A 23,667-nucleotide genomic window follows, 5' to 3' on the forward strand; every position below is an offset into this window, starting at 1 on the left:
TGTTTCCGTCCCTCTTTTTAGCTCTATCTATCCTCTGGCCATTAAGTTATAGAATTCTATTTGCCTTTAAACAAAAAGGTGATTGTTGCATTGCCATGGGTGGGGGGCAGGGAGAAATTTACACACATGACTTATCGAAATTAAGTGCAGTGAAGAAGAAAAAACCTTAAGATTCTCAAAGTCCTTCTGGTATTTCTCCCTCAGAGTGGACGCATTGCCTTCGAGGTGCTTGTTCTCCAGCTCATCTCTCATGATGTTCATTTGGGCTTCCAGCTCTTGAATGCGCTCTCTCAAGCCATGCATGGCGTCCAGCTCGCTCTCTGAGCCCTGCACCCCACCGTCGGGGTTATCAGCAGCCCATGCTTCTCCTGCACCCAAGGCCACAGCAGGCAGTGCTTCTGAGTGCTGATTCTGATACTGCTCCAGAGATGCTTGCAAGCACTGCAGCTCTTGCTCGTAGCGCTTCTGCAAGGCCAGCAGCTCTTCATTGTGGAAGACCTGCAGTTCCTTCATCTTGACTTGAAACTTGTCCTCTAGAGTTTGGATCTGCTCAAGGTGAAAAGTCTCCAAGTTCAGCTTATCCCGTGCAAGAGAATCTAGTCGCTGCAGCCCTTCAGTCTGTTCTGATTTCAGAGCATCTTCGGTCTTGTGAAGCTGCTCAACCGCGTTCCGGATCTCCTCTTCATATGTGTCCTGAAGCTCCAGTATTTTCTTGCTCTGTTTATGTTCTTCTTCTTCCAGGAGTTTCCGCTGATTATCAAGCTGCTCCACTTTGGCCTTGAGCTCCGAATTCTCCCTTTCAAGCACAGCAATCATCTCGGCATACTTGCCCTGTTGCTTTCGGAGCAGCTCTTCGTATTCCTCCCGGAGGGTGGCAACTGCTCTGATGCGTTCCTGACACAGAGCATCCACATTGTGCAGGGACTCTTTGTACAGCCGTGCCTCCTTAGCGTACTCCAGCCTTGCCCTGTAAGCCCCATAACAGACCTGGGCCTGTATAATCGCATCTTGAACAAGCAGAGACGAGTAGCGCTCAAGATCCCCCAGACACATATCGTAGGGAGGACTGGAAGAAATCCTTAGCAGCTTGCAGCAGTCTTTCAGGGCATCGTCAGGGGACAGAGACAGGAGAGCAGCAGATATTTCTTTCAGGACATTTGCTCTGTCTTTGAGCTGCTGAGCAAGATCGCCCTGAACGGCAGCTAGAGCTTGACTGCCAAGATCCTGCAAAGTGTGGGCTTCTGGCATGAGGCCAGGAAGGCTGGCATCCCAAGCTGAAGTGCCCTCTTGGATTTCAAGGGCTTTGGAAATCTGATGCATAACGCCGTCAAATTCAGGAGTCTGGTATGCTTTAATGATTTCCTCCAGCATGCACTTGTGCTGCTGGAGGGCTGTTCTGGTGTTGTGGAGGTCTTCTTCGATGGCCTTTAATCTCTGATGAAAGGACTCTCTCATTTTCTGGGCAACAAAACTGAGCTCTGCTTTAATCAATGTGCTGTCTGCCACCGAATGAATGAGGCACTGAGGAATGTTTACACCCTGGGCCTCCACATTTCCCTTCCCCTCTTCTTCCTTGGCACTCAAATTCTTCCTTAGCTCCTCCACCTGGCTCCAAAACTCATCTTCCAACACTAGCTTTTTAGATAAGACGTCAGCCAAGGCCACTGCAATATGTGAAATATTTGAAGGCTCCAGCAAGACTGCATCCACCGTACCATGAATCTCTCTCAGGGCTAAGGAAATCTTGGAGGTTGCATCTGTCAGAGACTCTGCTATCTGGTTGATCAAGCTGGCTTCAAAAGCTACCCTCCTGGAAAGCATCCGCAGCTGGTCTTGTTCAGAAAACCCCACTTGTTGCTGCTGGAGGGCAGTTTTCTCCTCCTCCCCCAAGCTGCTGCCTTCTGCATGCAATGCTTGGGCTGCAGACAATTCTTCTGCCAGATGACCAGGCGAAGAAAGTGCCTGTTGCAACATGAGGACTGCATCCCTTAAAGAAGTTTCCGTATTCGACAGGACACCCAAAAGCACCTCTCTCTCTTGCTCCGTGTCACATCTGGACAAAGTTCTTAGCTGTTCTCTGCATTGCTCTAAGCACACCAAGGCTTGGTTGTTTCTCCCATGGAACCTTCCCAGCTCATGGATGTGATTCTCGAGCAGCTTGTGTTTTTCTTGCTTCTCGCCCTCCAGCTGTGAGACCAGCCTGCTGACTTGAGCCAAGCTCTCCTGAAGCTGCTCCCTCAGCTGTGCTTCTGTGCTGGCCCACTGGTGGTGAAGCGTGATGAGGGTGTCTTGATTGTGGCCCTGCTGGCTTTCGAGTTTCATGGTCACATCTTTGAGCTTTTCTTCTGTGATGAAAAGTTTGGTTTCCAGGGCGTGGATGATAGACAGGTAAGTCTCCGAATCGCCTGTGCCTGGGTAACTCGGAGCTGGTTCTGATGACATGCTGTCCTCCGAAAGCGACCTGTCTTGGCTGGTGTCTGATGAAGTGCTGCTGGTCCACATCTTCTCGGATCCATCAGGGTGGATATATTTTTGGCACTGGATGTTGGAGAAACGTATCCTTTGCCTTTTGGCTCCTGGAGTTTCTGTGTCCAATTTTGCAGACTCCTTCTGGCAAATCTCTCTCTCTTGAAGGTCTGTAGACTTAGAGGTAGACCTACACTCTTCTGGGTTCACTGCTGGGTGCTCACAGATCTGCCTGTGACTGATATTGGGGCCCTGATCCTCAGTGAGCATGCACTCTGAGACTGGAAGTCTTTGAAGCTGTGAATGTTGTGCTGGCTCCACAACTTGACCACCTGTTTCCGTCACAACACACGGCGCTAAGCTCTCACCAGCTGATGTTTTCAACTCATCGTCTTGCGCCTGCTGATCTTCCACGTTTTCTGGATTGCTACTTACGGCAGCTATTTTTAAGAAAGGTTCTGCAAGCTCCTGGTCCTTATTTTCCACAATTCTCGAGTGGGCTTCCCTCACCACTCTTAGCTCCTCCTCCTTTTCCTTCAGCACCGCCTGCAAGTTCTGGAACTGCCCTGACACCACCTCGTAGGAGTGCTCCAGGGCATGGTAGTTGCTCTCTTCCAGCTGCAGCTTGGCTTGCAGCTTGGCGACCTCGTTATCAGACTCGGCAACCTGGTTCATCAGCTCTTGGAACCGGCATTTGATCTGATCCCTTTCCTCCTCAAGGCTCTTGATGTGTTCGGCGAGCTTTTGGATGCTGGCTTCTTTCATTTCGAGCTGCTCTTCCAGCTGGTGGACAATTTCGCTGCTTTCAAATTTGACGGACAGCTTCTCCTTCTGCAGGACCTCCATCTGCTGCTCGTTGTTCTGAAGCTGGTTCTCGTACTCGCTGGCTTTGTCCTCCGCTTCCTTCAAGCTCTGGATGAGGACCTGCTTCTCCCTCTCGCAGCTCTCCAGCAAAGCCTCGTAATTCCTCTGCAGCTTCTCCTCCATCAGCATCTGGGACTGCTCGCTGGCACTCAGCTGCTGGCTGAGGCCAGCGATCCGATCCTGGAGCCGCTGCACCTCCTTCTGGTAGTCCCTCTGCAAGGCTTGCTGTGTCTCCAGATCTCGCAGCTCCTGGGTCTTCTCCAGCAGGAGCGCCTCCGCGTTCTTCAGCTTCTGCTCGCTGGCTTTCAGCTGCGAGCTCAGCGCCTCCTCGCTGTGCTGCCACTCCTCCATCTGCTCCTGAGCTTTCTTCCGCTCGGCCTTCAGGTCGCTCTTCAGCTTTGCCAGGGTCTGTTCTTTGATGGAGAGCTCTGCGGCGGCATTGCTGAGCCTCGCTTGTAGGCTCTGGATCTCCGCCTCGTGGTGCCGGATCACATCCTTGGCCTCCCCATAGCTACGCTTAAGTGACTGGATCTGTTGGTTGATGAGTTCCTGCCGCTGGCACTGGGCTTCGAGCTCACTCTGGAGGTCTCGATTGACTTTATGGAGCCTCTGCCAGGCCCCCGATGGGGGGGCGGCCACCTCGGTCTTTAAAAGAAATTGATTAAATAGGAGATTAGTAGCACTCTCGGTTCCCAGTTCTGAGTGTCACACCTCTGGTCAAGTTGAGCCACAGAACAATTCCTTGCATAGGTTTGATCACTACCCATCTGCTCCAATTTTGGATGGTTTCAGTTTTGTCTGCTTTCTTTTTTTAAAAAAATCCCCTTTGCTCAGGGAAACAAGGAAACACTTCTTCAAGTTTAACAGACAACACGGATGATAAAACATTGAAACAGCTTGAACGCAAACGAGCCTAAGAGGAACAAAACAAATTAAAACAAAAGAAAACAAAATGATGGAGAAGAGAACACCACAGGAGAAATGATGACTTGGGACAAGTAGAAAAAAGGTTTGGAAAGGAGTGAAAATTGTGGGGGGGGGGGGCAATCCGAATATACTAAGATAAAACAGGCAACTCTTTGAAACATTGGGAGACCTACCTGCTAGGAACTATCTTTTGCAGCTTGAGGCTAAGTTTGGAAGGGATGGGTCTAAATCAATATTTATCTTGTTTTGCTGGGATTTTATTTTCACTTTTGTGTTACCCACCCTGACTTTTTGGGGTGGGTTAACCTGTGAGTCTAACTGCTGGATTGTGTGTGTGCAGGTGTACAGTTAGAGCATAATGTTTTCGCCTAGCAAATGATGCAGAGCTTCAGGTAAATAAAGTCCTGGAGGAATGAAGGCCACTGAGAAGACACAATTGCTCTCCCCTCACCTGAAGAGATGGCAGCTGCGAACTGATCCCTGCCGCAAACGTCTTATAGCTTTCCGTCTCGTGGAAAATATATTTGTGTGTGTAATATGTGAATGAAGTTTAAAATGCGGAAGTTCTAGATCTGTCTGCTACCTGTGTTTGGCTGTAAATCAAGACGAGCGGAGAGGAAAGGAGGAGTATGATGAGAACATAAAAGTCAGAACAAGGAAACCCTCGGAGAGATTCAAAACCAAAGCCATGTTGCATGCAAGGGGGCGGGGGAATAAACACACAGAGAATCATGCAAGAGTCGGACAGAAATCATGTGGCTTGAAGAATACACAAACAGAAAGAGGCAAGAGGAGCACAGCGCTAAGCCTGATAATTTGGCCTGTCTTGCTGTACCGTAATCGCTGGCAGGGACAGCCCATAGATGTGACACTCAGGTACAATAAGTCAGATTACATGCTTCCACACCAAAAAACCAAACCCCTAAAAAACAACCCATGCAATATTATCCACACCCAAGAGAGATTAGTAGAGTGACCCTCTCCACCCTCGCCCCAAAGGAGGCAGAAGATACAACTGGTGTCTTGGGGGGGAAAGAGAGGAAAAACAGTCATGCTCAACTTCTGTTAGCACTGAATGGGCTGGAGAAGCTCCACTTGCCATCGAGCTCAAGGCAGGACACACACAGGAAAGGTTACGTTGCAAGAGCTCAAAGAGGGGCTCAGTTCAACATGCACGCGGATCGAGTCCTGAAGATAGATATGCAGTGTCTTGTTGGGCAGAACATTCTGCAACATCAGCGGTATGAACCAGGGATGGGAAGGAGGCAAAGGATTAGGAGCTCACCCGGGCTCTGCCGTTTTGGGAGGAGTCTGGCAAAAACGCTCCCCAGAAGCTGCAACCTTCTGCTTTTCACAAGGGTCATTTGCTTCCCCGCTGGGGTGACCAGCATGCCTGCTTTATCGGTCTTTCACCAATTCTTCAAGGTCTCTTAAAGCGCCATCTTATGCACGCTGACCCAGGAGCAAGTCCCACTGAACTTAATTGGACTTACATCCGAGGAGAGAGACATAGGATCACATCGTTAGCTTCTTAGTCCTACAAGCAAAGGTACTCCTATTGGGCCCAGTTAAAAGGAGAGGGAGCATTTAGGTTATCTGGTGCGACCTGATGGAATTCGTCCCATTATTCTGGGCCAGGCAATCTGTACAGTGATCATCATCTGCCAGTGTCCTCCAGGGAAAGGAGGTTCACCCCACAGCACAATGCCACCTCTGTCACCTACACAAATGGCAAAATAACAAGGAGCCATAGGTGCAGGGTATCAGGCTGAAGGCACAACAGATAACCTAGCAAATGGGCGGCATCTGCTCTCTCTTGTCAGTATGCAAGAGATTCTGTTCCAAAAGATGATCTCTCTCCATCAGGAGACTTGGGTAGTCTTGGACAAAAGGCCAACTCTTCCAGAAGGTTGAACGCATTATGAAAAGGGAAGGATGCCTCTGCAGCATGGTGTCGCTCTTTATCAAAGCTACTTACAAAATAAAAATATTAGGCTTGCAACTCTGAAGAGTGGTCAATAAATTGAAACACATTTTAATAAACCCAAAGGCACCCTCACTTAATCAAGCAACTAATGCTTTAAAATTTTAAGTTATTGTTAATTGAAATGTATGCAAACTGACAATGGCACACACCAGCTTGGGAGCTATGTTTACTCCCCTGCAGGAAGTCTGCTTCATCAGCTAGGGAACATGGTAGAAGAGTAGGACCCAGCAGGATTGAACCCTCCCGCTCTCAGCGGTGTAGTCAGCTGGCGGCGGGGGGGGGGAGGAGACACCGTGGCTCCTTCTCTCTTGCCCTATAGGCTTTAGAGACCCCAATTAAACATTGACCCCACGGACCAAAATGAGTCAGGATCCGATCCAGATTGGGTGTTCCCTGGGTTGCAACCCTGGATCAGCCCTAGAAACAAATTACATTATCAACTATATACTTTGGAAAATGGCTTGTTTGCTATCAATTTTGACACCTCTTAAGATACTGCAACCCAATTTTCCACGAAGTTTCCTAAGATCAAGAGGCAGGTTTTAGTCTACGTTTGGATACAACCAGACGTGGTTATCAATGGAGATGGTGGACCGAACCTTCCGAAACTCTTCTGATTTAAACCATTGCTTTCAAAACTGGGATGATTTCTCCGAATTCCCGAGCAACAAGGCTGCTTAGTGCAGTACTGAAAAGAGGAGCTTGCTCTGTACCTGCAGAAAAGAGGGTAATGCAAAAAGCTTCTCTCTCACCCCTACGACGTGGAGGACTGAAGGTTTTGCAAACTGTGTCTCCCACCCAGGTGCGTCCCCAGAAGCACCCTGGACTGAAGTCTCACAGATTAAATTCGAGCGACGGCAACCAAGTAGGACGTTGGCCTTGCTCTCCTACCTGCAGGACGTAACCTTCCCGGGCACTCTGCTCACGGCCCAAAGCTACTTTCAGCTGGTCCTGCAGAGCGCGGTTCTGCTCCAGGAGTTCAGAAGCTGCCTTCTGGCTCTGCTCCAGCTGCAAGCACAAGAGGGAAGGGAGAAGACCACAAAGACGTCATTCAAAAACATCCACAGCTCTAAACTGGCAAGGTGACCGGCTGCCCTATACAAACTGGGTGGATGAATTGGATGGATTTCTCCTGCAACCTCCTAACAGGAGCTTCTCCTCCTCCTCTATACCAAGCTTTGGGGTAGGAACTAAGCTAAGAACTTCTCCAGGAACCATCGTGCTCTAGGAAGCCATTCCATCTCCAGTTTCTCCCCAAAGGCATGGGCTTAGATGATGGCTTGCATTTTTCTTCCCCTCCCCAGGACTGGCTCATTAACAGCAGATGCTACAAGGACAGCAGAAGAGGTCAGATAAACTAAACATAATTTACTTGCTGAAGATGCAGAAGTGCCAAGGTGAGCTGAGCTCCAAGTAAATGAAGCCATGGAGGTCAACACGCTTGGACACTTCTCTCCCGTGTAGAGGGAAGAGAGGGAATGGTTTCTTATATCCCACAAGAGTGGGGAGGCTTGCCAATTTTGATCCATCTCCGGATAATTAAGGAGGACCAGTAATATCACAGGTTATGGGGAACCTCTGGTCCATGGGCCAAATTTCAGCACCACCCCTTTGACTGCATGCTGCCTTCCCAGATTATACTCAGAGAGGATTACAACAATGAGAGCAATGCTTTGCAAAATCAACAATGTGACCCAGCATGAATTCCAATGCGCCCTGCAAGGCTGTTTCCCACAAGCCACGCCCACATGCAAGCCCCACGCATGATGTCACAGGTGCTCCCGATTGTATCCTGGCCAAAGAGTTTGGCAGTCACTGCCGAGGGAACTCCGTAGGATGGCTGATCCCAGAAGAGAGCGGAGCTTGGACTTCAAGTTCCGTGGGATCCATCGCTTCGGCTGCACGTGGCAAGCCAGTCCTTGAAAGGGCCTTCAAAGCACCGAGCAGAGCTATGTGCAAGCTCCCTGCTGCTTGCACAGAGCCCTGCTTGGTGCTCTGAAGTACCAATGACCTGCTGACTGTTGCCACTCCAAAGTGGGAACAGGGCTCTTTGCAAACCCAGTGTGGCACTTTGAAGTCTCAACCATGGTGGGGACTTCACGAATGCCCCATCGCTGGATGGGGTGCCAGGTGATCTGACAGGTAGGCAGTGAAAGGGTGGCACAGAAACAGATGTAGTTCCCTAGCCCTGCCCTATCGGGAGTTAAAGAGGAAAGGTAAGCCAGTTTAACGTGCCTCGTCCATATTTAAAGTGACCGTAAGCAAATTGCAAATGGAGAGAGGGCGGGAAGAGATTAGTGTGAGCAAGATAACTGAAGCCCCCTGCTTGAACCTCATATCCCCCTGTTTCTTCCAGGGCTCGCTGCTAGGTTTCTTGAACTCCCATCAGTCCTAAGCCAGCCTGCCTGGAGGAGCCCAAGTCCCACCCACCTGCCCTCTTCCCTCCCTCCATTTTACCTCCTTCTCCAGGAGCGTGGTGAGGTGCTGCTTGTGGAGAGCCTCGCTGCTGTCGTCCGGATGGGCGAGGTGTAGAGGGGCTATGGGGACCTGCTTCTCCTCGCGCAGAGGGGTCGTCTCCACCTGGTGCCACCGCTGCTCGATCTCCACATGGACGTTCTGCGGCTTGGTCTCCGAAGGGCTGGGCAGCCCCGGGAGCCTGTCCACCTCCATGCGGGAAAAGTCTTCTGGGCCTCCCCCGTTGGGGGCATCCAGGCTCTCAAACCGCTTGCGCCTCTCCTCCCTCCGCCGCGCACGCTCCCTCTCCAGCTCCCCGGGGTCTGCATCCGTGGAGCCGGGCTCCTTGGCAAAAGGGGCACCGGCGCTGCCTTTGGAAGCGTCCGCCACGCTGGCTCTCTCCTGAGCCAGGGCTTGCTGGATGGGGCGGAACTCGGCCCAGTCAAACGTTTTGGAGCGGCCTTCACGCCGGCGCTCCCGGGCGCGGCTGCGCTTGTGCTCAGGGTCAATTTCCGCTTGCTCGGCGTCCTGTTTCTCGCTCGGCTTGGGGCAGGCGTCGAAGGAGGAGCTGGTTTTGCTTTTCTCCTCGGGCAAAGAGCTGGAAAGGGAGGAAAGTGGACAAGAGAGCGAAAAACCCATCAGCGCTGGTGTTGGTTTCCTGTATACCCCCTTTCAGTTTTGCTATGTAAAGGTACCACTGTAGGCCAGAAGGTAGTGGGGGCAGGGAGGGAAGAATCGAAGCCCCTTGAAATGTCCAGGGCCATGCTATCTCTGGGGCTGCCCTTGAGACTGACCCAGAAACTCCAGCGGGTGCAGAATGCCGCGGCGAGACTCCTTATGGGGTCTTCGCTGCGAGATCACATTCATCCGGTACTATACCAGCTGCACTGGCTCCCGGTGGAGTACAGGATCAGGTTTAAGGTGCTGTTTTTAACCTTTAAAGCCCTATACGGCCTAGGACCCTCGGACCTACAGGACTGCGTCTCCTGGTATGTCCCACAGAAGAACTTACGGTCTGCAAATAAAAACACCCTGAAGGTCCCAGGCCACAGAGAGGTTAGGCTGGCCTCAACTAGAGCCAGGGCTTTCTCGGCTGCGGCTCCAATCTGGTGGAACGCTCTGTCACAAGAGACTAGGGCCCTGCGGGACCTGACATCTTTCCGCAGGGCCTGCAAGACAGAGTTGTTCCACCAGGCCTTTGGTCAGGGCCCAGCCTGATTCCCTCCTCTAGCAACCTGCACAGAATTTTGCTTAACGGTTGCCATCAATTTGATTTTAATTAATTTTTATAATGAAATGTTTTTAGAATGTTGGATTATTTGATTGTTGTTAGCCGCTCTGAGCCCGGCTTCGGCTGGGGAGGGCGGGATATAAATAAAATTTATTATTATTGTTATTATTATTATTAGCCTGTGAAATTATCTCCCTCTTGCAAGATTTAGCATTTGATGCCTATCAAAACTAGTGAGTGGTGAAGCGCCCCTTCATCTGAAGTCTGAAGCAGCTTAGAAGCTTTGCTTCTAAGGAAGGAATTTTGAAAAATGGAAGTGTTTTCTTTTTTAAAATGTTTTTGTTTTTTGCTTTTTTCTCTTGGTGGAGGGGTGGGTGGTGTTTTTATGTATTGTTAATTTTTATTTTTATTTTTTCTTCTTTTTATTTTATTGTATATTGTCTCTTTCAATTTTTTCTGTATTTTTGAAAATTGGAATAAATATTATTTTTAAAAAAATAAAAAATAGAAGCTTTGGAAATTCATTTTTGCATTCCAAGCTAGAGGAGGACTTCAATGTGGTTCAGAACACACCTGAGCATTATGGGCTACATACAGACATGCTCTGAACCAAACAGTTATGAAGTATGGCAATCAGAACGACCAGGGAAGGTCCTTTTTAAAAATCTGCTTTCTACTAAGTGGGAAGTGTAGCTGTTCTCCCAAACTGGCCTGATTTTGGCCACACTCTGCCAGGGTTTCCCCCAATTCTCATTAAACCCCACAAAGACAAAAGGATTCCTCTCAGCAGTTTGATCTAGTGTGTCCTCAAAAGAAAACTAGCTTTGTTGCTGGTGATTGCAAGGCAAGGTGAAATAATTCCTACGAGTAGCCTCACAGAAACCCTCCTAAGTTACAGAATTCAGGGCTGAATACAAGATGAGATTTTCCCTACCATACATACACACACAAAAATGGTACACTGATTGTACATTCCTGTGCTTTTATTTTAACAGGTTCCTCAGTGGGACCCATCTTCAGGGAAGGAAAACGTTACCCCAGAATAAAGCCTAAATGATAATAAAAGATGAACACTGGGCTTGTTTGCCCATTGAGATACAGGCATCCCTGATCACTTCTCTTTCTTTCTTTTTATTTTAAACCACTGCACTCAGTTCAGTTCCCAAAGAGGAGAGGACGTGGCCTTAGTCGGGCACATTGGCTGTCAGGCTTCAATTTAACAATGGAGGGGGAAGTCTGATCGCACAAAAGTAAACATCGGTTTGCAGGGAAATTTGGTAGACGTGCTTAAATGGATTCCTTGGAAAAGGTTCTCCATGAAACATCTCCAAGCTCTTCTCTGTACTGAACACTCAGGTTTTCTTAGCATTTTCCCCACTCAAGTGGGTGGCTTCAGATCAAGCAATCCCACACAGGCAGCACAACTTCCACCTGGCAGACAGAAATCAGGAAGAAAGTGGACCTGCCTGCGTGGGATTTTCAGGTCCAAAGCCTTTCAGAGTTGTCATCTGTATAAAGCAAAAATAAGCATACAAGCCGTAAAAGCGTACAAACGTCTACTTTTTGCCACCATTGTGTGTGTGTGTCCAGAAACGGCAGCAGACGCAGCAACTTCTAAACCCATGCGACTGTGGCAGGACAGACACCTTGGCAACTTTTTGCAACGGGCAAGGCGGACATTTGACTACACCCATGTTGCGGGGAAAGTGTCATGTGCGAAGAGGGCCTTGGCTTGCAGTCAACAGTCCTGGCGTTTGGAGACAGCACACTGCTTCGCTACTTCTACACGACAGGCATCAGCGCAGGGCCTAACGCAAGCTACTGCCGACACCAAAGAAGGAAAGCGGCAGCCCTCAATGCCAGTAGTGAGAGAGGAACAGAAAAAGAGGCAGACAACACAGGCAGCAGACAAGCAAGGTGGAGGAAGAGAGTTTCAGACATCGGAGGAGAACCTAAAAGGAGCTGCCAGACAAGGCCTATGGACAAAACATGACACATGCCAGCCTTCAGCATGCAAAGTGGCAGACTGGGTTTAAAAAAGAGGAGAGGAGTTCTTCCTGATGTTTAGTCGGAATCTCCGACTAAGTTGAATCCACTGGTTCAGGTCCTACCCTCCAGAGCAGGAGAAAACAAGCTTGCTACATCCTCCACATGACGGCCCTTGAGATATCTGAAGATGGCTCTCATATCTCCTCTTTTCCAGGCTAAACATACCCAGCTCTTTCAACCATTCCTCATAAGGCTTAGTTTCCAAACCCCTGATCATCTTGGTCACTCTCCTCTGCACATGTTCCAGCTTGTCAATATCCTGCTCAAATTGTGGTGCCCAGAACTGGAGAGACGTCCCAGGGGCCTGAGGATTTCAACACAGCATCTAATTTGCAGGTGCCACCTTCAGATGCCCAGGCCCTCGCTGCCTTGGATACCAGTACTAGCTACAGGTACCAGCCAACCTGGTAACATGGCAGGTCCAAGCACTGCCCAACCTGGAACTGAAGCCTGGATACCAGTCGCTTAGCAAAATGATGGCAGAGAGGCATTTTCCTACACTTCTGAAGACAAACAGTACCTGCAAGAGATCCCACAATCTCTTAACGGGAAGTTTCAACGCTAATCTGCTGTACTATAGAGACTTTCTGCATCTTCGGCTGTTCCCCCCTTCCAAGGCACAGACCTGATCAGACCAGGAGTCTTTTCCAGGGAAACATTCCCAATGCTTCCAAACGCCCTTGAGGCATTTCCAGGAATGTGTGAAAACGTCACATGGGAAAGGTGACCAGCAGACACAGGTAACGTCATACACATGGGGTCATTTCTGTGTCCTTCGCAGAGGTGGCAGCTTATATTGCTTTTCCCATGTGACATTTTTGAACACAGGACTCAGCTGCAGGAGTGCGCCTCCGTTGTCAAGATGTAAACGGGGAAAGCATCGCTGAGCCAAAGGAGGATAAATCAGCAACGAAACGAGGAGCTGCCTCTTTTCCCCGCTCTCCTCTATCCCACTGTTTGTTCCCAAAGCAGAAAAGCAGGACTTTTTACCCCTCCAGAGTGCAAAAAGATAGGGGAGGCATGCAGTGAATCACAAGATATATACAAACCACAAAACGTTAATACAGGAGAGAACACAGTTTTCCAACCTGGGCTTCAGCACGGATAGTTTCAAAGAGAAGCTTTTCCTGGGAACGCATGGAAATTAAACACACGAAGGAGTGAGGAGAGAGAGAAAAGAGGGTTCAGAAGCACCCAGAGAGAAATGGGGTGATGTGTGGAGCAGAAAGGGGAATGGGTCGTTCCGGGTTGAAACCGTGGGCTGCGTTTTTCCAATCGCAGCTCTCAAAAGAAGGAAAGCAAGAGCGTCCTCAAGCGGTTGCTAGGGAGGGGTCAGAAAAGGGAGAGAATGGAAGAATGCAAGTGGTAGAAGAGGAAAGAAAGAGGCAGCAAACTGAAAGAACACCCCCTAAAAACACACCCAGGCGGTGCTTCCATTGACTCTTAAGAGGGGGGTTACATGCGTCATGGGAAAAAGAAAGTGCACCCTCTTTTAATTCTGTGGTTTTACATATTAGGAGATAATAGCAATCATCTGTTCCTTAAAGGTAACGGGACCTCTGACCATTAAGTCCAGTCGCGAACAACTCTGGGGTTACGGCGCTCATCTTGCTCTATAGGCCGAGGGAGCCGGCATTTGTCCGCTGACAGTTTTTCTGGGTCATGTGGCCAGCAGGACTAAGCCGCTTCTGGTGAAGCCAGAGCAGCGCATGGAAACGCCATTTACCTTCCAGCCAGAGCGCTACCTATTTATCTACTTGCACTTTGACGTGCTTAGCAGGTCTTAAAATTAGGTAAATAGAACATCAGATGAACAACAACACAGGACATATTACACCGTGGCATGATTTATTTAACAGAAATAAAGCCAAGATGGAGAAATCATGTATGAAAAACTAAGTACACCCTTACTGCTTCCATAGGAATTAAGAAGCTAAGTAGCAGACAGAGGCTGCTAATCAAATGCCCCTGCTTAACTGATCATCAGCATGTTCACCTCTGTAAAAGCTGAAGTTTTAGCAGTTTGCTGGTCTGGAGCATTCAGGTGTGTTTTAACACAATACCGAAGAGGAAAGAGAACACAATGCTCTTCGAGAAGCAAGTGCTGCCGCCCATGAAACTGGGAAGGGTTCTAAGACCACCTCCAACCAGTTTTAAGTCCATCATTCTACAGGGAGAAAGATTATTCAAAAGTGGAAAACATTCAAGACAGTTGCCAATCTTCTCAGGAGTGGACGTCCCAGCAAATTCATCCCAAAGTCAGACCATACAATGTTCAGAGACATGGCAAAAAAAACAACAACCCCAAAACCCAAGAGTTACATCTCAGCCTCTACAGGCCTCAGTTAGCATGTTAAATGTTAAAGTTCATGACAATTAGAAAAAGACTGAACAAGTACCGTTTGTTTGGAAGGGTTTCCAGGAGAAAGCCTCCTTTTTCTAAAAAGAACATGGCAGCACAGCTTTGGTTGCATCTGAACAAATCACAAGACTTCTGGAACAATGTCCTTTGGACAGAGGAGACCGAAGTGGAGATGTTTGGCCATAACGCACAGCGCCACGTTTAGCAAAAATTAAACACAGCATGTCAGAACAAGAGCCTCATATCAACTGTCAAGCATGGTGGTGGAAGGGGGATTGGTTTGGGTTTGTTTTGCAGCCACAGGACCTGGGAACCTTGCAGTCATTGAGTCGACCATGAACTCCTCTATATACTAAAGTATTCTACAGTCAATGTGTGGCCATCTGCCCAAGAGCTGAAACTTGGCTGAAAATGGGTCATGCAATAGGACAAGGATCCCAAGTACACCAGCACATCTACAACCGAATGGCTGAAAAAGAACAGAACCAAGGGGTTGCAATGGCCCAGTAAAAATCCAGACCTCAACCCAATTGAAATACTCTGTGGGACCTTAAGAGAACTGTACACAAACAAATGCCAGCAAACCTCAATGAACTGAAGCAAACTTGTAAAGAAGAATGAGCCAAAATTCCTCCACAATGATGTGAGAGACAGATAAAATCCTACAGAAAACAACTGCTTCATGTTATTGCTGCTAAAGGTGGTTCTACAAGCTATTGAATCATAAGGTGTACTTAGTTTTTCACACACGACTTCCGTTTTGGCTTTATTTGTGTTAAATAAATCATGACACAGTGGAATATGCTATGTGTTGCTGTTCATCTGAGGCTGCATTTACCTAATTTTTAAGACCTGCTATAGGAACAGATGATTGTTATTATGTCTTCATATGTAAAACCACAGAATTCAAAGAGGGTGCGCTTTCTTTTCCCCACGACTGTATGTATTTCTTCTGCTAATCATTTTGTACACTGAAAAACACTAGAGATATAATGGAATATCTGCAATTCAGGCAGCTGCCCTGAGCCTCAGCAAAGCTGAGAATCAAGGCTTTATTTAAAATAGTTTTATGTGGCCTTTAAGGTCGGGAGACTCCTCCCAATATGGTGTACAATTAAAATACAGTACAACAAAACAATTAAAAGCCAGTTTTGGAAAAAAGCCCCCCCCCCACTAAAATACAACACACAACAAACGTGGCTCAAGAAAAAGCTGGCAGAAACAAGTGGGACTTCGAGGTTTTCCTAAACACCTGCAATCAACGAAGTCTGACAGATAATTCTAAGAGTCAATTCTGAAGTGACATCTTTCCCAAGGAGAAAAACACCCACCGTGCAATGCAGTGTGGATTCCAAAGGAGAGATGAGGACTCTTTAAATTGCCCAAGGCTGAGGGATCTCATCAATCAACTCTGGGCTCTTTATGCTTTTCAATTTATTGGAGTAAACTTTTGCTTCTGAACTATTCTGCGACTTTTGATCACCTATTTCCTCACAAGTCTTCCGAAACGGATGAGAAATCCTCGGTAAGATGCCCTCAGTGTCTTAGAGATTAAAACAGGTGTGTGAGCCTCGGATCCTGCCCTTCCTTGAAGGAAGGTTGTGAGGGAGGGAGAGCGACCAACCAACCGGCCTTGGGTCCACCAGAGCGCTTTGTAACCCAGCAGACTTTCCAGTCTGTGTCTCCCTGGCTCCAGACCCACCCAACACTTCCAGCCGTTGCGCCGCACGCCGGCGTGGAATCGGAACAAGCCGCAGCCGAGAAATTTGGCAGCGAGGCACCAAACAGCAGCTTCCGAGCCGTGTGAGGATCAAAAGGAGGGGTCAGTAAAGGAGAATGGAGAAAGAGAGAGAGAGAACAGAGGCATAAAGAGAGACAGAGAAAGACTGGAAGGTGTGGAGGCCCAGTGAATAGGAGACTGCCCTGAAACGCCCCTTTCTTCTTACCTGGTCACATCTGGAGCAGTGGTGGGGCGAACGTGCTTCATAATCGTCTGGATCCAGTTCCTGCGGATCCCCGAGGTCATGGCAGAGAGAGTGAACTCGCCTTCTTTAGTCTACGCCAAAAGAAAAGGAAGAGAAACACAAGAGGAAGAGGTGATGCTGAGCACCAGTTCATTTAGAAAAAAGCATCCTTTGCATCCCCTTCTATTAATAATATTATGATAATTTATTATTTATACCCCGCCCATCTGGCTGGGTTTCCCAGCCACTCTGGGCAGCTTCCAGCAAAATATTAAAATACAAAAATTCATCAAATATTTAAAGCTTCCCTAAACAGGGCTGCCTTCAGATGTCTTCTAAAGTTGTCTTCAAGTTGATTTATTGAAGAATTCGTTGAAATGCTTAACTGTAATCACCGTGTGATTATTTACTGTACAATCATATGTTTTGTATTTTACACACACCCCGCCCGTCACCAATTTTTCTCAGCCATGTTATGTTTTATGATTTGTGTGTGTACAATTTTGCAACACACAAAAAACAATCTAGTTTTTTAAAAAAAAAACAAGACTGCAAAATCTCAAATTAGCTGTATTAAGGCTGAAACGTCAGAAAATAAAACCTAACAGCAAAAATGAAAAGAAAAAGACACTAAAGCTATAATGTCAGTAAAATATGGTCTTTGTCTGTCACCTCAAGGACATTAAGAAAAGGCGCCAGGCAAACTGGGAGTTTAAAAACTGGGGTGGCATAACCAAGACTCTCTTCCCCAGTAACTGCCTGCCTAACTTCAGAGGAAGTTGGGGAACTGGGAGGATATTTTTTTATTTACGATTTTATTGTAAATTGTCATGATTATATTATTATTATTAAAATTTATAAATAAGTTTATTACATTTATGATATATGTTGTGACCACTCCAGCATGCCTCAGTCAGGAGTCTTTTGAATCAGATAATGTTTTCAAATGTTTTCTGAGGGCTGCCCCATGTGCAACTCATTGCAGTAGTCAAGCCTGGATGTTAACCAAAGCATGGGGAACTGTGGCCAGGATGAAGAGTAACAACTTTGTGCTGCAGGAGATACTGGAGCGGTCTTAAACAAACCTCGACCTAGGCAATCTCCCAAGCAATGGACCTCAACCTTTGAAGGATAAGTGAAATTCCATTTGAAACTGGATGAAAGCTACAGAAGCAATTACTGTTTTTTCCAACCGCAGCCACCTCCTAAATTCACTGCATGACCCATCCTGCTCCCCACAAGTTTCTCTTACATGGATTTGGAAGCCATAGTTCCGCTGGACAGGATATTCCGTGACATCAAAACATGTTGACAAATCAATTTCCCCATCCAAATCAGCAGCCTGGCAAAACATCGCAAAGAAGAAATGTGTGAGGCTTGTTTTTCTCATCTCCAACAAGACAAAGTAGATCATTTGCTTATTCAAGCAGCATGTGTGCAGTATTTTACAAAATACCAGAAGACAGGTCCCTGCCCAGAGCAGCTTACAGTCTAAAATTCAGCAGGGGAAGGAAATGGAAGCAGGAGAATGCGAGGAGTTGAGTATCAGAGGGGGAAATGGAGCTTCGATTGTAGCTTACCTCCTCTGCCACAGAATCCCGGTAGTATCTCAGGCTCTGATCTGTCAGCACAAACCAGTGTTTCTTCCACTAGGGAACAAACAAGACAAGCTGTTTTACAAACTGCTCAGATGATCTGTGTGCTCTTGCCATCCCCCCCAGTCATTAGTGTGCAATGCCCCACTAGCATACTGTGACTCTGGACACTAGATCTTGCGATGTGAGCCTCTGTGCAAAGCACACATAAACTTCTGTATACAGGAGCAAGTGCACAGAAGTCACAGAAACACATTAACAACTCCTGAAGCAGCAGCCTGCCTCCCTTATGATAGTCAACCTTGTCCTCTGCGATCAGAGGAGACGCAACAGGTCGTATGGTGGCCAGAGATTGCAATCTGGAAATGTTTCCGAGAAAGCAGGCTGTTTCAATTTTAACAACAAGCCTCTGGAACACCCCCCCCCCCCCACAAAGGAGATTTCGGAACCTCTGTCTCTCGGGTGTCCAACGCCTCCTAAAAACTCGGTTGTTCACCCGGGCCTATTGGGGATGTTTGAGAGTGTTAACCCTGTTGAGTTGCCTGACGTGCTCTTCTAAATGACGGGCTTCCAAAGTATTTATCATGTTTCAATTTGAATTTTGGATCTGTGATTCTTGACAACCACGTAGGGGATTTTTGACCAGGAGAAAAAATGCAAGCCAAGTAATAATACATGCATTTCATAAACAACGCGGGGACGCGGGTGGCGCTGTGGGTAAAAGCCTCAGCGCCTAGGGCTTGCCGATCGAAAGGTCGGCGGTTCGAATCCCCGCGGCGGGGTGCGCTCCCATTGTTCGGTCCCAGCGCCTGCCAACCTAGCAGTTCGAAAGCATTCCCGGGTGCAAGTAGATAAATAGGGACCGCTTACCAGCGGGAAGGTAAACGGTGTTTCCGTGTGCGGCTCTGGCTCGCCAGAGCAGTGATGTCACGCTGGCCACGTGACCCAGAAGTGTCTCTGGACAGCGCTGGCCCCTGGCCTCTTGAGTGAGATGGGCGCACAACCCTAGAGTCTGGCAAGACTGGCCCGTACGGGCAGGGGTACCTTTACCTTTTTCATAAACAAGTGAAGAAGTTGGAATGGAAAGGAAAGCCTGAGCAACAGGAGAGAGCGGGGAGGGGTTTTCCGACAGGACACGCTCTCCAATCAATAACTTTGGCAGCCTTGCTGGGTCTGGGAAGGGAACATTCAACCACGTTGCCTTGGGGGAACCAGAGCAGCTGGCTTTTCCATTAAGGACACCCTCTCTCCAAGGCATTCTGATTTAATCCAATCTCTTCCTCCTTACTGTATTTCAAGATGCCCTTCTCAGTATTCAGAGGCTGCTGCTGTAGCTGCAGCCTGTGAATCTTGCAGTGGAAACTGGTAGCCCCGGCTTCTGTTTATCAACCAAGGCTGCCTGGATACTCAGGGAACAGAATACGGGCAAGGAGGACCTGGGAGACCAGGGTTCGAATCCCCACTCGACCATGAAGCTCCTGGGGTGACCTTGGAGTCAGTCACAGTCACCTACTTCACAGGGCTGTTGTGAGATTAAAACGGGGAGGAAGAGAACCATCTATGCCAACTGGAGCTTATTGGAGGAAAAAGGTGGGATATAAATCAGATAAAAGTACAACAAACTGTAACCAGATCGTAACAAAAGCCAGCTCTTTACTTGGAAGTAAAGGGCCCCCTGACCATTAGGTCCAGTCATGGCCGACTCTGGGGTTGCGGCGCTCATCTCACTTTATTGGCCGAGGGAGCCGGCGTACAGCTTCCGGGTCATGTGGCCAGCATGACTAAGCCGTTTCTGGCGAACCAAAGCAGCGCATGGAAACGCCGTTTACCTTCCCGCCAGAGCGGTACCTATTTATCTGCTTGCACTTTGATGTGCTTTCAAACTGCTAGGTTGGCAGGAGCAGGGACCGAGCAACGGGAGCTCACCCCGTCGCGGGGATTCGAACCGCTGACCTTCTGATCGGCAAGTCCTAGGCCCTGTGGTTTAACCCACAGCACCACCCGCGTCCCTTTGCTTGGAGGAGAGGTCCTTAAATCAGAATTTCATCCGAGATTTTACCTGTCCGTCCTCGTACTGCTTGGTCAGCCATCCCTTCTTGAAGTTCAGCAGGTCAGGCTGCAGAGAGAGGAAAAGGAGATAATGAGTCCTTTGCAAAACTCAGACAGGACCGGGGCCACGTTCAGCTTCCAAGAGAGGGAAAACACACTATCTTCATCCAAGAAAGGCGTCTGCAGTTCCACATGCCAAAAGGAAACGAGGGGAGACTCAGTCTGCACTGAGCAAGGATGCCGCAGGAGAACAAGCTACTTCCGTTACTTAAAACTATGTATGTTGTTTTCAAAACCATCCCTGGCAAGGAACAGCATTGTATGTGTGCTGGTATCCAAGGAAGCTTTTCTGCCATCGCCAGGTTCCATGCATTTATATATCATAGAAGTATCTGCAAATCCTTCCACTTTTGTGCTATGGATATTGTTCTTGCAGCCAGCAGCCATGCTGTGAATTCATTAGGCTGCAGTCTTTGAGTAATACCATCCCCTATATTTAGAAATGAAAGCTACAGTGGTCTTCAAGATGGCATTTTTCACAAGCAGGCCCTCCCACCATCAAGGAAATAATGTCGCACTCCATGTCCCTGCCAGCAAAGCGGTGCCATCCTGAAATTCATATAGGGCACCTGCGTTTCTCTGTGATGTCACTTGTGTGAAACTTCCAGTGAGCCTTCCCAAGATGCATGCAGAAACACACCTGTATGGCTTAGAAGAACAGGTAGTATTCCATTTACTATCTGAGATAATAAGACCCATATCTGTTTCCCATGGAGTTCTAATGCCCGTAAGGGGGTCCAGCTTACAATACCGACAATTCCCTATATATACTGCAATAGAAACTAGGATTTTGGAATACCGCACCTGAGCCACTAGTAGGTGGGCTGGTTTTGGAAGGAGAATAAAAGGCTATATTTTCACACCATTTGTGGGTTGGGAGAAGGATAGTAGTGTGTGTGTGTGTGTGTGTGTGTGTGTGTGTGTATTCTTTACCACCCTTCATCTGAGGATCACAGGCTGGTTTTCAATATAAAAACACAAAAATGTGTACTAGCTACAAATAATTTCAAAGACCATAGATTTTTTCATTAGCCAAAGGCCTGGATGAAGAGGGATGTTTTTGCCTAACGATATGCAATGAAGGTGCCAGGCGAGCCTCCCTGGGGAGAGCATTCCACAAATGGGGAGCCACCACAGAAAAGGCCCCGTACTCGTGTTGCTGCCCTCTGGACCTCTCGCAGAATAGGCACACAAAGAAGGGCCTCAGATGATGATCGCACAGTCCAGGTCTATTCATATGGGAAGAGGCAGCCCTTGAGGTATTGGGGGCAAAGAGAAGCAGGTAAGTCAATATTTCTGGGGCGCTCCCACCAGCTCAAGTCCCATACGCAGAGGACTGTGCACATACGAGGTGCAGACAGGATCAGGCCCAAGGGGTTTTGAAGATGGAAACCCAAAGCAAAAGCGAGAGGGAGGGAGTGCACCAGTATGACGATGTGGACTTGGATGTCTGAAGGACCTGAATTCAAATCCTCACTCAGCCGGGAAGCTCCCTGGATGTCCCAGCCACTAAACCTTAAATGAATGGCTTTGCAGCCCTCCCTTGCACAGATAAACGAGAATCCTCCTCCATAAAAGCAGAGAAGGCGTCAATCGATTGCTCTGGGGCTGAAGCTGTGAGCCGCTGTCGTTGCACATAGCGGCCAGCAGGGAGCGTCTTAAAAACAGGAGCCACTCCCTCTCCAGCAAGGCAACGATCCCGCCAGCAGAGAAATCTGATGCAGGGAATGTTTTCTGGAGGAGGCAAAACGGCTCAGTGCTGCCCATTGCAGCCAGCAGACCAATATAGAAATACATACGCCTACACACACACGGGCTGCCTACCTTATCCATGCAGTTCCCTGCTCATCTGCCAACTCAAAGCGTCTTCAAGGTCTCGCTCCACAATTCCCTGGCTTTTATTTATAAACTCTGCAGGGCTGGCAGGTGGCTGTCACGTGCGACGGGATTCAAGCTACTCCCAGGGGTTCCTATTTACGAGGCCTCAAAATACACTGGAAATTTGGCAGGTGGGGCGGCGGAAGAGGGACTGGCCTTTCTGCTCTGACCGCTCAGGGTTGCTGTTGCCGTTCCTTCTCCCCCCGAAGCAGATCCTAAGGGACAACCTGCCTTAAAGAAAAGCCGCCAACTTTGGAGACGAAAGAAGCCCCCTCAAGTTGCAGGAGGCCCTCTAGCCTCTCAGCGGTGTGAGAGAACGGGGATTCGCTGGGGGGGGGGGAGGACGGCAGCACAGTGTTAAACTGTGCAACTCACTGCCCCAGGAATGCGCCGATGGGCAAGCAAGCTAGATGGCTTTAAAAGAGGACGAGACAAATCCGCGGAGGAGAGGGTTATTATCAGTGGCTATGAGCCACAACAGCTATGCTCTGCCTCCACAGCCAGAAATCCTTCTGAATACCAGAAACCATAGAAGGGCTTTGCCCACAGGCAACTGGTTGGCCACTGTGCGAACAGGATCATGGGCTGATGTTCTTATCTGCACCCAGGGAGGTGCCACTTTGCACTCCCGAGAACAGTCCCGGGAGGTTCTGCCGTTCTCCGCATGTGCCATTCTCCATAGAGGTGGTCACCCCCCATCTGTGGAATTCCCTCCTGCCGGGGGTGTGTGTGTGTGTGGTTCAGGCAATCCCTTTTCCTGCCATTCAAGAGAGTGTCAATTTATTTTATTTATGGCGGCCTTTGGAAGGGGGTTGGTGCATTTTAAGGTCTGCTGTTTTAGTAACTGTCATTTCAAAATATTGCTATGAGGGATACAGTTTCGTCGGATTTTACGTTGCAAGTTGCCCCCAGACAACTTTCAGGGAGAAAGGTGTGGGTAAGGTAAAGGGACCCCTGACCATTAGGTCCAGTCGTGACCGACTCTGGGGTTGTGGCACTCATCTCGCTTTATTGGCTGAGGAAGCCGGCGTTTGTCCGCAGACAGCTTACAGGTCATGTGGCCAGCATGACTAAGCCGCTTCTGGCGAACCAGAGCAGCGCACGGAAACACCGTTTACCTTCCCGCCGGAGTGGTGCCTATTTATCTACATGCACATTGACGTGCTTTCGGACTGCTAGGTTGGCAGGAGCAGGGACCAAGGAACGGGAGCTGGGACCGAGCAACGGGAGCTCACCCCGTCACGGGAATTCGAACCGCCGACCTTCTGATCGGCAAGCCCTAGGCTCTGTGGTATAACCCACAGCGCCACCCACGTCCCTAAAGGAGGGAGAACAGGCTAAATGAATGAAGCGACTGCACAGGAAACTCGCTGCCGGTAAGTGCAAAACTATCTAGCCAACCCTTGTTTCCTCTTCCAATGGCTCCATCACAAATGCCACAGCTTGGAGAAATGCTGTCTTAAAAATAGCCCTGTGGGATCAGACCAGAGGCCCACCTGTTTTATATTTATATCATTTATTGCATTTGTATCCCACCTTTCTCTCCAAGGAGCTAAAGGCAGCATGCATGGTTCCTCTCCTCCCCCTTGTTTAACCCACCAATCCTGCTGAGAAGCAGGGACTGGTCACCCATCGAGAGCTTCATGGCGGAGTAGAGATTTGAACCCTTGTCTGCCAGGTTCTGGCCTAGCGCTCTGAACCACAACACGACCACTGACTCTCATTTAGCCCAGCACCCAGTTTCCCAAGAAGCCCAAGAGGTGATGCATGAAAGCGACAGC

The 23,667-nt window shown here is 48.6% G+C and overlaps 1 protein-coding gene across 15 annotated transcripts in view; it reads right to left on the bottom strand.

Moving 5' to 3' along the window:
- Positions 1–23,667, bottom strand: part of MPRIP (myosin phosphatase Rho interacting protein) — a 162,638-nt gene that overhangs the window by 15,524 nt on the left and 123,447 nt on the right. For 8 of the 15 annotated variants that reach the window (XR_014504879.1, XR_014504880.1, XR_014504882.1 and 5 more), the window contains exons 10-15: positions 19,959–20,015; positions 17,885–17,953; positions 17,557–17,646; positions 16,287–16,396; positions 8,702–9,296; positions 7,136–7,252 (exon numbers count right to left, since the gene is read on the bottom strand). Coding sequence is in view for 11 of the 15 variants with exons in the window: in XM_083413284.1 (XP_083269410.1) it covers positions 7,136–7,252; positions 8,702–9,296; positions 16,287–16,396; positions 17,557–17,646; positions 17,885–17,953; positions 19,959–20,015 (1,038 nt within the window). In the remaining 4 variants the exon portion in view is untranslated. Of the gene's footprint in view, positions 1–165; positions 3,976–7,135; positions 7,253–8,701; positions 9,297–13,066; positions 13,106–16,286; positions 16,397–17,556; positions 17,647–17,884; positions 17,954–19,958; positions 20,016–23,667 lie in introns of all 15 variants that reach the window. The other 7 variants (XR_014504881.1, XM_083413287.1, XM_083413280.1 and 4 more) reach the window with 3 other exon arrangements.

This window comes from Podarcis tiliguerta, assembly GCF_965153285.1.
Source record: "Podarcis tiliguerta genome assembly, chromosome: 14".
NCBI lineage: Eukaryota > Metazoa > Chordata > Lepidosauria > Squamata > Lacertidae > Podarcis > Podarcis tiliguerta.